This window comes from Stegodyphus dumicola, chromosome 3, assembly GCF_044657685.1.
Source record: "Stegodyphus dumicola isolate Sdum_Otavi_A_Nest chromosome 3, ASM4465768v1".
NCBI lineage: Eukaryota > Metazoa > Arthropoda > Arachnida > Araneae > Eresidae > Stegodyphus > Stegodyphus dumicola.
In genome coordinates this window covers 145,060,394-145,078,657 of record NC_140770.1, presented here as the reverse complement: position 1 = coordinate 145,078,657, position 18,264 = coordinate 145,060,394, and the positions used below count along the sequence as shown (strand labels likewise).

The 18,264-nt window shown below is 32.1% G+C and overlaps 1 protein-coding gene across 2 annotated transcripts in view; it reads left to right on the top strand.

Moving 5' to 3' along the window:
- The window catches only part of LOC118182150 (sodium- and chloride-dependent GABA transporter 1-like), a 98,078-nt gene that overhangs the window by 27,536 nt on the left and 52,278 nt on the right, over positions 1-18,264 (top strand). The window contains exons 2-4 of one of the 2 annotated variants that reach the window (XM_035351462.2): positions 12,609-12,979; positions 15,655-15,786; positions 16,353-16,596. In XM_035351462.2, coding sequence (XP_035207353.1) covers positions 12,691-12,979; positions 15,655-15,786; positions 16,353-16,596 — 665 coding nt within the window. In that variant the 5' untranslated portion in view covers positions 12,609-12,690. The remainder of the gene's footprint in view (positions 1-12,608; positions 12,980-15,654; positions 15,787-16,352; positions 16,597-18,264) is intronic. The other variant, XM_035351463.2, reaches the window with a different exon arrangement.

Sequence of the window (18,264 nt, the reverse complement as noted above, 5' to 3'; positions counted from 1 at the left end):
TGCTTTAAATCCTATTCTTAAGGATTCTACAGTTGGTCATAAGGATTGTACAGTTAGTCAGTTAGTAAAAGCTTTTCGTCTGAAAGGTGAAACATGTCACTGAGAGGGCATTTGACGGCCTGCAAGAAATGGGGCGTGATTGGGAGAATGAAAAAAGACAGAAGCTGACACAAGTGTGTAAAGATCTAAAAGTAGCCAAAAGAGTCATGTCTATAACTTGGATGTCAAATCCACTAATGATGCATACAATCGGCTTAAGTTCTAAAATGTGCCCAGCAGACTCTCGGGATCGCTATTTAGCAATATTGCTAAAAGAAATAGACAGCTGATGTCAGCCCAGACTACAAGAGAGTTCACTGTAGCTATAGAATGTGGATTAATATCAGACACGGAGAAGGGGTTAATCTTGCGCAAGTTCCATGTTGTTTGCCCCAAAATAATTCAAGTTACATGACTTTTTAAAGTTTTATTTTTCTTTCGTTTTTTCCGCTTAGAGAGATGTCGTCTGAAATGATACAGTGGTTAGCGATAGTTGACTAATCTTGAGGGCTTTGGACTCAAGTTCGTATCCTGGTTAAGGATTTTTTGTGACTGTTAAGTCTGTGCAATATTTAAATCCTCAGCTTTTAAAAAAATGATATAAAGATGGCCTCCACAGACGGTTTCAATCGCAGTATATGATCCGCAGAAATTCGCTTTCATCCTACGTTTTCACGAAGGATCCTGCTCTATAACAAAGCTGTATCCTTTAGGATATTCAGTGACGAGTCTTTCCTTTGTAAATTAAAAAATCAATAATTAAGAAAACAGCCACAGTGTTGTGATTTAAATACGCCACGGCCATAATATATAATCAGTACTGCTGACGACGACAGAGCTATCCTATGAAGCTTCATCCACCTCTCACAAGGAAGGTCTCTCTTTTTCTACCCTAAAGGTAATAAAATACTCATGATAAATCTTTCTAAAGCACATCATACCAAAATTAGTCTCTTTCTTATGATTCTTATGTAACGCGTATACTTAAATGCATGTGCTTACATAACAGAAAAATCTGATGTGTACACCACATGACTTCCTTTTAAGGAATATTAAATTATACGCAATTTTCCTGCATTTCATTTAAACTTATTGAAGTAACAATTAACGAATTTTGAATTAAATCTACTTCGTCGATAGCGCATAAACTTAGCTTCTCTAGATTGGCAACAAATCCACTATCTGCTAAGTTTTAAATGCAAACAAACATGGCTGCCATGATAATCAGAAATTAGGCTTAGCCGCACTTAAAAAAACTTTTAGATTGTTGATAATTCCACAATTATTGCATGCAGGTTAACTAAAGGTATAAAAATCTTAACCAGAACAACATAATTCAATCATTTTAAAGCAAAAAATGCACAATTTACAAACATATAAGAATAAAGAACTGAGTTCACTGAGCCGAGTAACAGAGTGGATATATATATATATATAATAATTTATTTCCTAAACAGTATTGATTAATTGATTATATTATCTCCTAAGTTTAATTAAAGTAGAATTATTTTAAAAGTGTGCATCCATACTGGTAAGTTATATTTTGAAAGATGTTTTGAAGTAATTTGAAAGCAAAATGTTAATAATGTTTTAACGGGGACTGGAGTTAAATCATCACGAAGAATTATTAATCATTACTGTTATTGTATTATTATTAATCATTACTGTATATGTATTATTAATCATTACTGAAGAATTATTAATCATTACATTAATTAATCAATACTGTTTAGGAAATAAATTATTATTAACTAACTTTGCAGCAATTGCGCAAGTAATAATAACTTGTATTCGCACTAAATGGATTTAAGTTCATACAACATTATATATATATATATATATATTTATATTTATTTATATAATTTTAGTGCAGCCGATTGCAACCAAAATGGGAGGTGCACATCTGCATGTTATAGCAGTCGTATGTACAAAATTTCAACGTTCTAAGGCTTTGAGTTATGGAAGATACGTACGTACAGAAGCCACGAAAAAAATCGCTTCAGAATTCATTTTAAATCAGTTTTATAATTTTTTTGGGGGGGAAAAGAGTCCTTTAGTCTATCCTTACGTACAGATGTCAAGCAAAAACATCGTTAAATTACATTCAATAGAGGTCAAAATGAATTTTTTCGTTGAAATATGATACCCGAAATTTTTTGCGATTACAATACTTTTTTTTTTTTTTTTACTTCGTACAAGGAAGTAAAAAAATAAAGTAAAATCTTTTATAAAATTATAAAAAAATGGGAACTTTTATTAGTAATAATAATAATGTGAATATATATCCCTTTGTTGAGAAATATATTAATTCGCCATTGTTAACAATAGTAATATAATCTCGTTATCACATAGCTTTCCTCGCTATGTGATAACGAGATAATGCGCCCTTTTTTAATTATACCATTAACTAGCCATAATATTATTAAAAAAGTGTTAATTTCATCTTTTTCCAGATTCCAGGTAAATGTGTAACTAAAATAAAACCTGTAAACTTTGCTGGATAAGAATATATTAATATATATTTACTTGAATACTCATAGTGTACAAGTTTTTGAAGTTAGAAATGTCTTTAATAAAATTTTTAAATTTTTTGTACCATTGTATTATGACATTAAGTTGCATTGCGTTATTTTATCATTTATCATCTACGCGACTTGGCAAGTGTTATTATCGCGCATGATACTTATTTTCCATGCAGCTTGACATAAAGCCTATTTCCCGAATGACATAAAATCATTGCAAATTATACCTACTGAACAAATATAATAATCTCAAATCTATAAACACATTTCGAAGGCGATCAGGATCAGGTTCCTTCAAAAGCGGAGAGGGGGGGGGGCGTTTTTTTATTTTTTTTTTTATTTTAAGAAGGCACTTTTTGATACTTCAGAAGCAAGAAAATTTTTTTTAAAAATTTTCGCTCTTCTGAAGAAGAGGTGTCTTTGTCTGTGTGCACTGGAAATCAATAAATTTTGTTCATAAACACACGCCCAAATTAGGTTGCTCTTTTGCGTAATTTAAAATTTTACATTGGCATGGTTGTTTTCCGTTTGATCAATACACTTTCTTAACAGGTTAAATCTTGATATTGATGCTAGCGTACGGGTTCGTAATAGATTGGTACGAATCCAATTATATAGGTTAATAAAATTTATTTTATCAAAAGAAACACTTCAAAGTTCTGGAATTTTCCATAGAAATACGCACACAGCTGTTCACAGTACCACAGAGTACAATCAGTAGTCTAGAATGTTCCACAGAAATACGCACACAGCTGTTCACTGTACCACAGAGTACAATCAGTAGTTACACTTCAAACTACTAATAACTTTAAACACAACGTAGAGTAAAGCGCATTTAAAGAGAAAGCTAACCCGGAGATATTTCAATTCATACCAAACTAACAACTCGCAACAACAACAACTGAGAGCAGATGCTCTCTCTGGTCTTATATAGTTTTCACCCGGCCGCTGAGATATTTCTAGTACCTTCTGCTTCTCGAAATTACTGGAAGGCAATATGAACGTTGAATTACGGTTACAGCTAAAATAGTGATCAATTACATTTATTCAAGTACAATAACCTGTCACAACGAAGGCACCCAAATTAGGATACAGACACTGAGGTAAAGGGATCGGACTAAAATGTCGTCAAATGATCACCAAGTTTGGCCATTTTTGGCGATTTCTTGCCAAATTACCGAGATGCCCATTTACTCAATGATAAATGTACTTGCCCCTATATTCTTACCTTTTCAGGATAGCTCGTCTCTTTAGATTTTTGCATATTACATTATACAAGAGAAATACAACAAATTTACTTATAATTCCACTAAAATTACCTATCTAAGTGCAAAATTTGTAACAATATTCTTGCGTGCGAACGGGTTCGTAATAAATTGAATGCACAAGTCCGTTAATAGTTTAATAAAAATGTATTTTTATCATAAGAAATATTTCAAAACTTTATAATTTTTCTACAGGAATATTTTTACAAGTGTTCACAGTATCACACAGTATAATCAGTAGTTACACTTCAAACTAGTAAGAATGTGAAACAACGTAATGCAAAGCGAATCTAAAGAGGAAGTTAACTCGGGTATCCCATTTCGCGCGGAACTAAATAGCTCGAAACAACAACAACTAAGCAACTGGGTGCAGATACTCTCTCTGCGAGTTTTTATAGTTTTCAATCGGCCCCGAGATACCAATTTACTCAATATTAAATGCACTTATCCCTGTATTCTTACTTTTTCGGCATAGCGTTCTCTTAAAATTTGTCCCGCACTACATTACAGTGAAAAATACAACAGTTATAATTCTACTAAAATTACCTATCTAAGTATAAAACTTGTTATAGTACTACTTTTTAATAATGTGTTTAATTGATGATATATAAAATGCATTTGATTTATGATATATCAAACTAATAATTTTGTGAATATTTGCATCATTATTATTGTTAAATAAAAGATGTTTCTAATGTCAGTCATTTAATTTATTTGTGATTTTTTCAAATTGAAATAATTCATTTCATCACTAAATGCAGCCCTATAGACTGCTTATTAATCTTAATTAAGGCAGTCAGTAATTACTTTTTCTTTGCTTCGTGACTTTTGTGGTTAAAACAGCATATTATCTTAATACAGATTGGTTTGGAAATATTATTGTTAATAATTTCTTACTAGTTCATTCTGTTTCATTGTATCACATACGTCAGCCTGCCCGTGCACCTACCTCATAAACCTGCCGCGTTTCCGCGAAATATCATTACTCGATGGACTGACAGATATAATTCGCCCTTCATCGCAAACCAGAATAGGGCCGCCACTATGCTCTTTCGCATCTACGCGACCTTGGAGATCTTTTTTTGGCCTTTCGTCTAAGCGGTGTTTTCTGTTTGAGACTTACTTGCGGAACCGAAACGTTAGTAGAGTACGAACTCAGGCATGCGCCACTGTCCTAGCACCTACTCACGAGGAGGCAACTGGGTTGCATCCAATGCAGATAGGTAACTCAAGTTGTGGATGGTGCAGGTTTTTTTTTTTAAACTCACTGATGTTTGTCCAGTTACGCTGAAGGTGTCGTATCCTTGGCAGTGGCCCTAGATTCTAGGCGGGCAATCATTAAGATGCCATTAGAGTCTTTCAGCTTTTTGAGTTTTTATTACTTTCTTTAAGCGTTTATTTTAGAATCATTTCCGACGTACGCTTCTTGGATAACTACTTCGAACCAACTTGACCTTTGAAATGGGGAAGGGGAAAGAAAGAAGTTAACTTCGCTGTGAGAAGGTAAGGTTTTGTAAAAAATAAAGGTAGGTGAGGGTTGACATTTTAAGATAAGTGGCATCGTAGAATGGAGTTAGCAAATGATAAGAGAGAGAGAGAGAGACGAAAGAAGTTAACGCAAGAGACAGCTGTATTTGTAAGTAAACAGTCTCAGATTAAAATTAAAATAGCTGAAAATTAAAATAATGATTAAAATAAATTAAGCGTAAAAGGTTTTTATTTTTTACCCCTTCTTCTTTCTGAAATGTGCACGCTTAAGGGTATTGTCTAAATCTGCATCTATGAAACAAGATGCAAGGATCTTAGGATTCTAAAAGTGATTGCTAGGTTTCTATGAGACATAGTATGACTAAAAAATTATACTACTGTCTCTAGAAAAGTTAAACCTTATTATTTTAGCAAATTATCAGACACTTGTTAGATTCTCAGCATTTAATTTATGATATAAATTTATTTGAACAATGGATGAAACAATTGATTTCAAAAACAAAGAAGCTGAAATTTTTTTACTTCAGCGTTTTTTATTTTAAATGGAAAACGGTTGGAATAACTTAAACATACATCCTTTCTCAGAAACGTTCCAGGACAAAGGTCGTAAAATATAGAAAATTGCATTCATCGAGTAATGATCCCAGCTGCAATCAAAGTAGTCCCCTTGGCTATCTGTACACAACTGCCAACGTTTTGGAGGTCTTAGGAGCAAGCAGGAAAATCTTTTACTGCGATGCTTTCAAGCTCATTTGTCGCAGCTCGGATATCTGCAATAATCTTAATGAAGCTTTCCTTTCAATCACCTTTTCACTCTCGAAAACAAGAAAAAAATCACAATAATCTTTGACAGAAATTTGGGATCACGTCTGGCTGTATCCAATACTTTAGCAGAAATTCTTCGTCTTTCTGTTCGTCTGTTAGTGAATGAAGGACGATTCTTGCATTAAGGTTCATTTTCCCTAAGTCTTCGCTTAAAATCTTATGACACACAACACGATTCAAATTCAGTTGTTCTGATATGCACAATTACACGACGGTCTTCATGCAATAATTGCCTTACACGCTTTATGTTTGCACTGGTATGTGCTATAGACGAGTGACCAGCTCTGGTGTTGTTAAGCACAGCCCTACCACCTAGTAAGTTTGCGTCGAAACATGGCCAAGGTAATGTCAAGTAAGAATACATACCAGGTAACATAAAAGCAACATATGTTCATTTTTAGTATGCAAACTCAGAAATTAAAAAAAAAAAAAAAAATCAGGAACTTTTCTGACAAAAAAGATGCATATACACACACTAAATGATCCAAAAGTAGCAGAAAAAGTTAAAACATGTTACCAAACAGTCTGATTTGCTACTCAGAGTAATTGCAATCAGGTGTCCCTAACCAGAGCGTTCTAAATTGCTATTCGGAATAATTACAACAAATAATTTCGGTTTCAAGGACCAGTACATGCCAGGCTGCATTTCAAGACAACTAGTTGTTTTTTTTGGGGGGGGCATAAAGCTGTGCATTATGCATTTAATGAGTTGAATATATGTCTGTAAAGTCAGAAAGCAACTTACAAAAATAAAGAACAAATTAAATTAAGAAAAAGAATTTTCAATAGTGAAAGCATAATCTTTGTTGAAATAAAGTGTAAGTAAGCAAAAACATTAAATTTCTGGCTTCCGTTTGAAGTAATGCATACTGCCTTCCTCCCTCAAAAAAAGTAGCGCGGTGAATTAAAGAACATCCAGAATAAAAGTGAGATAACACACTGGTCAGTTATGAGCGGCTTGAGATAAATGTGCACCTTTTTTCCACCTGCCATGATAACAGCGGTTTATTTCTTTGAAAAAATAGACATTTTCTATTAAATGCTCTTTCTGAAATGGCGTCTTCTTTAACATTAGCTATTAAAACCGAAATAATACATTTTTATAATTGTGGTGCCAAAAGAAGCAGAACCGCTAAATTTAAACACTACTAAAATAATGAAACACTAATAGAAAGATTTATTGATTTATCAACAGTATGAAGAAGACGGGCATATTTACATGAGTCAACTGTTTGGAAATTAAAAAAAAAATTATAAAAACGGTTAGGTAGAAATCCGTCGACAGACCATCAAGTTCCTCGAAAACTGAAGGTATCCAAATCAAATGTTCATCTTATAAGTAAGATGTGGGCTTCAAATTTTGCAAAACGCAAAACACTTCAAGAAATTCGAGAAAAAGAATTTGCTTTAAAATATATAGGCAATTAATTCCTTCTGGAAGAAAGCGGAAACTCATCATACTAGATGATGAATCATATCTTATATCTGGCGCTAATCTCAGTGCTGGCATTAAATAATTATTGGCATTTAATTTTTAACTCTTTCTCATTTAAGTGGCATTTAATTCTTAACTCTATCCCTGTACGATTCGAGATAAAGCTGGTCGCGAGGAAATGAATAGTATGGCATACTCATTGGCAAAGAGATTAATGTTTCGAAAGTAGGCCTTTTCTCGAGGAAGTACAAATGGTTTCTTATATTTAAATCAGGCATTTGTTCCGTCATTTGCATCATCAAAACGAAGATATTATTTTTTTAGCCGGATGTAGCTACCAGTCATCTTACTTGAAGTTTTTAACAATTTGAATAAGCAGAAAATGGATTTTGTATCTGGGTCGAATAATGCTCTCTACGCATTCCGAAATAGAGATATCAAGATTTAGAGGGCATTCTTGGTATTCGAGAGAAAAACAGAAGTGTGAAAGCTTCACTTAGTTCAACAAAATTTATTTTCGATTAAAGTTAATTCTTAAAAATAAATAAACTTTTTTAAAAATTGCGGTGGCGACAGTAATTCATTTTACTTCAAAACAATGGCAGTTTCATACGCGACATACGCTTAAGGTTTGCTTTTATGGTATGTAAGGAAAGTCAAAGCAGATTTTCTTAAAATAGGTTTAAAAGGACTTTACACAGAGATTTAAATGTTCACATCAAAAAAGAATTAATTGAATATCCTGCTGATGTATGATGCTTCAGACTTTATATGAATTATTACAGTGTTATCTCAAATTTATCTTATTCTTAACCGGGGATCTCATTAATTAGCTTCCATATATTAAAAAGTTTTTCATATTTTTGCGCACCTGAATGGGACGTGGTCCAGTACATCGGGAGTTTCAGTTTATTTGTTTAACAGGGTTCGTAGCGGTCCTTACAAGTGCTTATAAGTCCTTATATTTGAAAATAAAATATAAAGGCCCTTATAGGTGCTTACTTTTTCTTTAAGCCCTTATTTTTTTGTTTTTAGTGCTTATTTTTTGCTTTTAGTGTTTTTTTTTTTTTTTTTTTTTTTTGTTTTTGTTAATGAGCGTGCATTTTTTTCCTCCGGTACCGAAGCCGAAACTAAATAAACAACTTTTCTTCCTTATATGCAATGTCAGATGGTGAATCATACTCCCGGAAATTGCTTCCCCCCCCCTTTCTCTGCATTACCGTAACCTACGGTGCGCGCGAGAGTACAGGCAGGTGCACGTCGTTCTATTGGTCAAAGAATTGCGAAAATGGTAGAAAATTCCGTTACATTCGGTATTCTTTTCCTCCCACCCAAATACTACACACGTTTGAATTTCTATCAAGATTTTAATAATTTGCATTCTCGTTCCGCGTGGTCAGTTCATATTCGTGTTTATTATGATCGTTATGCTTATATTATCAGTATATGCATGAATATTTATAATAATATAGTTGAAGTGTAGATAAACTTCCAAAAATGGGTGTGTTTTTACACAGATTAGCTTTCTAGGGAATAATATTGGCTTAAATAAAAGGAAGGTAATCGAATAATCAAAATAATTTCTTTCCCCTCCCCCAATACATTATACAGTACGGAGGTTGGGAGGTTCTCCACTTTCTCCGCAAAATCTCTAATATTGAAGCAGCGGATCCTCCCCCCCCCCAACTGTCCAATCTGGATTGAATAGGACTGAAAGTTTTTGCGGTCTACCCAACCTAAGCGAAGATTGATTTTATTCCGGAAATTTAACGCAGTCTGTTGAAAATTAGAATCAGAAACACCCCAAATTAGTAGGTCTTTCTTTTCCTTTATTTAGTTCTTTATTCTCCGAATAACGGCAGCTGTTGATTCCAATTGCGTAATATCACATGTGGAAGACTTACGCCGCACGTATTGCGCAATAACATTTTGCGGTATTTTGTAGAGATAATTAATTTTGATGTTTCGTCTGAGATTTGTTTATGAACACTTAAAAGATTGTTTATGAATTTGTTTATGATATAAAGATTATAATAAAGATTTGTTTATGAACACTTTTCTGTGCTTTCTAAGTGGAATATTTCTCAGTTCCGTTGGTCTGATGATGCACATATCGAAATGTCAAAATCATTTATTTAGCCGAGAAATCTAAAGAACGGCTACAATCTCTCCCTCCCCCCACTCCTCTTTTTCCCGTTACTATCCGGAATATTTGGCAATTTCCGAGTATGCGAGTTAGTTAAGCTTTTACTGTTAAAGGAGACTGCATGAAGCAATTTCCCGTCTTCTGATTTCAGAAATGTGCCTCTTTTTTACTTAAATTACTTTGCTTGGAATATATGTTAAGGGAAAACAGTTATGCAATGAAAATTTAGAAATTGTTCAGAATTTTGATTTAAGTTAAATTATTTAAATATTAATATGAGTGAAAAAATAAATTGTATTTTTTATTACGTGCCAAACGAATACAATTGGTATGGCTTATTATTATTTATTTTCTATATTTTGAATTGAAATTTCATCATTAAATCTTGTAATATAGTTTAGTTCTGCATAGTTTTTTTTTTCTCTCATTGTAAACTAATTCTGTAAATTGAACTGTCATTTAAAATTAAAAAAAAAAAAAAAAAGTTTAATTGTTTTCCATGGTTGAGGTAATTTTTTTAATAAATATTGCATTGCTTATATTTTAAATTACAAGTCTAATTTTTCTTTTAAGGTTATGCAGTTGTGTAATATATAATTAGACAGGTGCTTATTTTTTCCTTAAAATGTGCTTGAAAAGTGCTTATAGGTGCTTATTTTTTTAACTAAAATGTGGCTATGAACCCTGTTTAATAACCAGTAGTATTTTCAAGAAACTTCTAAATCAAATGTAGGGCTAAATTCATCATAAAAAAATTAGGCATAATAAAATCAGTGAATTAAAACATTTTGAGTATATTTTTTTCAACCATGATACGGATTTTACACATCAAGGAAGAAAAGCTCAATTATCTTCCGACAAAACCGACTTAAGTTTTTTGTTCTATTTATACTCCTTAAGTTTAAATTTGCTCCTTTTAAGACTTAATTTTTTGGTTTTGTTTTACTGTTATAGTTACTAATTTGTTTATTATTATTATTTTCTTTTGTTTTATTTATATTTGTTTTGTTTCATTTTTACTTCCTTGTACTAAGTAAAAAGAAAGTATTGTAATCGCGAAAAGTTTCAGGCAGCATATTTCAATGAAAATATCCATTTTGACCGCTATCGAATGCTATTTAACGATGTTTTTGCGTGATATCTGTACGTAAGGACAGAATAAAATACTCTTTTCCTTCAAAAAAATTAGAAAACTGTTTTAAAATGAATTCTGAAGAGAATTTTTCTTGGCGTCTGTACGAACGTGTGTACGTACGTGCGTACGTACGTGTCTCGCATAACTCAAAAACGAGTAGCCTCAGAACGTTGAAATTTTTTATATAGGACTGCTATAACATGTAGATGTGCACCTCGTATTTTGGTTGCAATCGGCCGCACCAAACGTATATAAATATATTTATATATATATCCACTCTGTTACCCGGCTCAGTGATCTCAGTTTCTTTACTCTTATATGTCTGTAAATTGTACATTTTTGGCTTTAAAAATTATTGAATTATGTTGTTCTTATCTTCCGGTTAAGGTTTTTATGCCTTTAGTAAATCTCTATGCAATATTTTTAGAATTATCAACAATTTTAAAGTTGTTTAAGTGCCGCTAAGCCTAATACGTTTCTTCATGGCGGCCATTGCTTGTTTACATTTGAAACAGAGGGATAGTGGATTTGTTGCCAATCTAGAGAAACTTAGCTTGCAACAACAAAGATAATGCCTTCATTTATTATTGCGAATTAAATCATGCTTAATCCTTTCTGGAATTTTTTCCAGGAAATAAGTGTTTAAGATTTACTTCGTAATTTTTAATACAGATACTTTGAGTTTTTATGTATTTTTGCCTTTTCGCGAAATGAGAACTGAATTAATTGAATGAGAAATACTCAATCATCTGTGAAAAACTGTTTCTTTTTTGTTTTGTTTGCTTAATTTTTTATACATCATTTTAGCTTTATTATAGTATTTGAATAGAACATGTGGCAACGATTAGATAATTCTTTAAATGATGTAAATTTTTTGCATTCTGAGTTATAATATGAACGAAATATAATACTGTTAAGTGAACCTAGCGCCAGAATGTCGCTATGATAAACAAATAGAATGAATTTTAAAGAATACATTTATTCTACTGTGGTTTATGTGCTGTCGGCAAAGTAGATTTAATTCACTCCAATACGTTTAAATGAAATGCAAGAAAAAATGCGTATAATTTAATAAATGCGTATAATAATACAAGAAAGTCATGTGGTGTACACATCAGATTTTTACTTTTGTTTATGTACTGCAGTCTATCTATCTTTTTTGGATTCCTCTATTAACTTGGCTACAGAAATTATAGGGATAACTAGTAAACATCACGCTAGTTTTTTTTTTTTTTTTTTCTTAATACGTACTCCTCTCATATAGTGGCTACTAAGTTCCAGGCGCTACATGACAGAAGTAGCGTTTTCCCCGTTAATAATTTTAAACCTAGAACTGTACTAAAATAACTGAGAAATATTTTACATCTGTGATTGTCTGCATGCCCTCTAGAAATACAGATGAGAATATGTAGGTTTTGACGAAAAAAACTGAATATGTGTCTGGGGGGGGGACCAAGAACATAATATCAGCGAGAAACTAAACTAATGCTACGACAAATGGAAAAATGGATTCTCTTCGTTATGTGCTTTTTCCGCGGTTTTGTTATTTCCTAATAGTGAGTTTAAAATATATTACCGGGATATTTATCTGTAAGTGCAACATAATAAGTTTGAATAAATATAAATAAATAATAGCAATAATGTGAAAGTTGTGTTTATTTGGGGGGGGGTTGACTATAGATTTTTTATAAGTTCATCTCTAAGCAGTATAGAGAGTTAATGCACTTCTAACATTTCTGTGTGAATTTTATAGGATTTTCTAAGCGTTGTAAATTTGATGTCGAATCGGTGTTTCCTGTTTCCTTAAATTCTTTGGTGAAGGACTTCAAGCCACGATGGCCAATACAACCCAAACATGCCCCCAGTCTCTGGGTGACACAAAAAGTGGCATCGCCACCAACGGACATACACCAGCATCTAATGGACCGGTTTGCATTTCAAAAAGAAAGACGAGTTCGGTCGTAGACATCTCCACATCGTCCAGCTCGGACAACTCGGTAAAAAATGATGAAGTGAGAGGTCAGTGGAGCGGCAAGCTGGATTTCCTTATCAGTGTCATCAACTATGCCGTCGGTCTTGGAAACGTATGGAGGTTTCCTTATCTCTGCTATGAGAATGGTGGAGGTAAGTTGCTCTAATAGTACAAAATATAATTTTTACACATTCTGTGCCCTCTCCCACGCTTTATAGCCCATAACAAACAGACTGAATTTTAATGAATAGTAATAAAAAATCTTTAATATTTTTGTTGTTCATTTTGTGAATTTGTCGAGATCTTTAAACTTCGTGACATTTACACATTAGAGAAAGCAAGATGTTTTAAATGTTCGTATAGTTGTTGGAAACCGTAGCATTCAAACAATGAAAAGCTTTTACAAAACTTGTTAAAAAAGATAACGGTTTGTTATCCCATTTTAACAAATTATAATACAAATTAATTGGAGCACAGTGCTTAAAATACTGTTTCAAGCTCTATCTCTGCGTAAGGCCTATCGCTGTTAAGTTAGAATACAGCGCCACCTATTGTAGAGAGAAAGGAACTCTCAGTCACCGGTTTTTGGCTAGGGCAACTTGTAGTAGTACTAAATGTAGTAATTAATAATGTTGTTAGTTATCTTTTCATTCAGTTTTAGTTTATAATTATAGAAAGAACCATATTTCTGTTAAAATTTGTTTTAATCATCAGCAGCGAAAACATTCAGAAAAAATAATTAAAAAAAAATTCAATATAAATGTATGTTACTGGGGCAAATTAAAAAGTCTATCATTTTCAGTACGTTCAGCGACAAAAAAGATGCTGAATAACAGGTCTGTAGAACTAAACAAACTAAATCAAAATCAGATCTTTATAGTACCTTTTCGTAAATTACATTAATATTTCCTCTGCAGCTGGAAAACTTTATCTTTCACCACATTTTAGAAATTTTCAGGCTTATTTTAATTGTGTGCATATTATTTTCTTCTATCAAAATGCTTTTACAAATATGGTTTTAATTACGTACCATAATATTAAATAAATTCCCTCAGAATCTGTATATTCACTTACTGTACTCAGAAATGCATACGAATGTTAAATGATATAGCATAAAAACTTGAAAAAAACAAATATAAAATAATTTAATATTTAAGATAAAGGGGTTTCTAATATTAATGGAACTTAATAATTAACTAACATATTTTCTCTAAAGAAGTGATCTTGAAGAAATCTTTACATTAATTTCGCGCTGAAAGGAAATGATATAATATTAAAAATGTTTCAGCTCCCTGCATCTTTGATATCATATTGTATTATTTTCCCTCTCCCTCAATAAGTTTAACTTAAAATTTATTATATTTTAATGAGTGTTTTTGACTGATCTATGTTTAATCTACTGCATCATTAAATCCTGTGAATGACGTTAGCTTATAAAAAATAATATTATGTATTTTATTAAAGAAGTAATTAAACATTTATGTTATTATATATATATCCTTTTCAGAAATCTATTAGTATAGTTATTAAAAAGACTATCATCTTTTAATATATGATTCCTCAGAATAATCTTTTTTCTTTCCCATACTCCTTAAGGAGGCTTTAGATTTATAGAGAACATATGACTCCCTCAGCCCCCCCCCAGTATTTTAGCAATATATCTCATCATGATATCATTTTAATGCCATGAAATTAATAAACTGCGACGAATAAAGTCAGAATTTTATAAGTCGTTCTTTTTCAGAAAACGATAATTTGAGAAATCGTCATTGAAAGGATCTGAAATCCAACTGCCCTTCTCAGTTGGTTTGGGCAAGGCGATATTTTAACAACCTTTGGAGGCTTTTTAAGTTGGTTATTATGTTTCTTTGATTTCATTTGATTCTTGAAACTCATTTTTCTGGCAAGAATTTGTGGTGTGTCTTCGGTCTGATTTTCTTTAATGCATGATTCCCCAAAATTAAACTTTTAGGGCATAATTTTGTTAGGCGTTATGAAAACGGAACTATTCTGTAATGCTAAACTAAGTTTACTTATTTTTCAAAACAATATGGAGTTTTATCAGACTTGTTTTATATTTTGAAAAAAAAACATTGATAATACAACAAGTAATTTCTGCTATGTGCAAAGATCTACTAAGTAACTATTTATCCATTATCATACAAACAGCGCTGTATATTTAACAGCTTTTAAATAATACGAATTTAAAACAAAACTCCACACTCAAACTTATTTGAATATCACATGAAAGAGAGCTAAATAACTTATTTGATAAGTCACTCATTGCTGAAAATATAGTTAGCTGCTACAATTCGTAGGGTATACAATACGTTGTGACAGCAGGGAAGAGAGCTGCTGTATATGATGCATTACGAAATCGAGTTACCTGACAGATGTGGGCAGAGTTTGCGACAACTTATTATATTGTTTTTGAATGCGGTTCCGTCAGTAACAGTCACATAACGGAATAGTGAAATTGTTTCACTCTTCCTTAGTCCCATATGAAATAAGATTTCTGAATATTTTACTTTTTATCATCATTTATAAAGTAATTAAACATTGTTATTTTCCGCTATTACTGATTAGTTTTTCGCGTGCGTCTGGCAAAGTCTTCATGTACCCCCAAGAGATACGCGTAACACAATTTGGCAACCTTTGCCTTAGAATATTTTCTAGCAGTCTTCGCCATTGTAAGGTTTCAACTTTTCTTAAAGGTTATTTGCAATTTTCTGGTTTATTTTTTGCTTTTCAATTGTGTAACATTTTCTGATATTTTTATTTTCATAACCAAAATATTTAAATCTTTGAATATTTAATATCATTTCAGGAGCTTTTCTCCTTCCGTACTTGATATGTCTGGTATTGCTAGCTGGTCCCTCTTTTGTCATGGAAGTATCTCTGGGACAATATCTCAGTTTAGGAGGCATAGGTATTTGGAAATTGGTACCAATTTTCAAAGGTAAGTAACTGTGACTCTGCATAATACAAAAATTAAATCCTCATCGATTAAAAAGCATACATGTTTTATTAAAGAGCGAAAACTTTCCTTCAAAAGAACAGACAAATACTGTCAAGAAAATTTTATTGTTAATAAATATAAATAATTTTCAAAGAAATAAACATTTTTTTAAAATAAATTTGGATTTGTTCTAATCATATATATCAATATCAGGCATAATTTAGATATGCACTAGCTTCAAATTTTCGATTTATTTTACTTTTAAAATTTATGGTTATTAAAATCACACTGCAATTGAGATATTTTCTCTATGAATGGGTCATTTGAGTTATTAAACTTTGAATAATTTAATTTCGGAAAAGAGTTTCAACTGCTGATTTCTAAATTTTGAACATTTTGATTTCTAAAAATAATTTTCAGCTGAAAGCTTAGGATACAGAATATTTACGTCACATGATGAAGTGCTCCATTCCTTGTTAGTATTTACAGAAAGAAATTTTAACCCGTATACAAAAGTAGAAATTTTGAAATGACTTTTATGTTTAAAATGAATCTTGTCGTTTCAGGTATTGGATATGCGTCGATGACTATTGTAGCCTTGTACAACATCTATTTTATCGTGATTGTCACCTGGGTCTGCTTTTATTTCGTTGCGTCCTTCACGGCGCTTCTGCCTTGGCAGCATTGCAATAGTTATTGGAACACCGAAGGCTGCCAGGACATTCGTCTCATCGGGAGCAATGCCACCTTGGTCGTCAAAAATGTGACTGGACTTAACAGGGACACATCTGCAGTCGTTGAATTTTGGGAGTAAGTTAACTATCGATAAGAGTTTCCGTTGTTATATGTATCGTTTTTGGATACTTTGGATCAATATCCATCGTCTTCAATAGTTTATATGCAAGCTTCAATTGTTTATATGCATTCTTGGAGTTGCCAGCATTATTAACACTTCGTCGAATTTTTCTGTCAAGAATGATTTTGGTTCTAATACAACCTATGTGTTATTTCTAGCTAGATTAAATTTTTAATAATTTTAATCCTTAAATGTCAGTAATATTCGGTGATATAAAGAAATGCCCGCTTAGAATAGTATATTTGTTAATGATAATTTTACGTTTTTTTTTTAGGATGTGTGGAAGTCAACAGAAATAATTTATCACTTGTCGCTTTAATATATCATCCTTTAAACAAACATTCTTTAAAATAAAATTTCTTGAAATAGATACATCGCTATTTTTACGACAACTAATATATAGCTGTTTTGTGATTTAGTGAAAATATGCGATTCGTGTCACACCTTTGACTTGTTTCCGTTCATGCTTCATTATATATAGCATTAGTACTGAAAGTCTTATGGGAAAACAATTTTTTTTTTTTTTTTAAATTTCCCGAAGTGTCTAACTTTTTTTAAATATTAGATGAGTTTTGGCGCTTTCACGCAGACAGCAAAATCTGATGCATTATTCATAAGAACTTTATTTCTTTATTTCTTTATAAACTTTATTCATAAGAAATTAGGAAGGCTTTCTGACATCTCATTTTGATCAGAACTGCTTTTTACAAAGTACAAATAGCGAGCATTTAGTGTCAATTCTTAAATTTAAAGCAACTAAAAAGATAAATTTAAAAATACTTCATTAACTAACTCGTTTACACAACATGAAATAGGTGAATAAATGCGTGCAAATCTTGCACTTAAATTGTCCTATAATTCCGCGAATGAGGACGATGTTAGGATCCATGTTCACGACTGCCGCTTAAAAAATTCCCATAACTTTGTTCGGTAAGGAAAGGAAATGCATTACTTTATATACATACAGTCAAAAATAATTCGCGTTTGGCTACATAAAGCCGTCTTGAGAAATTCGATCCTTCCGAATCTCGACGCTTTTAATAACAGGCTAGTTTGTATACGTGGGAGCAATTAAGGACTTAAAAGTAGGCCACTGAGCTGTTAAATAATCCTTCACAAAGATTTTACGGAATACATGATATAGAGGACCATATCATAACATTCTTTGCAGTTCGAAAATGAAGAATTTCATCAGATATTAAATTTTTATCAGATATTTTAATTCTATGATCAAATGGTCAAGCAAAAATTTAACCATTTTGGAAGGAAAGAATTCCGTGTAGTTACTATTATTACTATTGTTTTTTTCATGTCCTGTCTTGGGAATACTCACATCCAGCTGAATTTTCTGCCGTTGCATACTTGATATTCAGTATCTAAATGTATTCAGAAATTGCATATCAATTTTTTCTTACTTTTTATTTCTATGAACTAAAACGTGTGTCCAAAACTTAAATAATAATGTTAGGTTTTTACTGAACAATTGCAAATGAGAAGCGATGTAACGTCATACACGAGTATCATTTCAGTGCGCTGTATGATTTGTTATAATCTGTCTTGCGCATGTGCTATGTTATCGTCTAGTATAGTGATGGTTAAAAAGTGCACAGCTAAATTGCGGA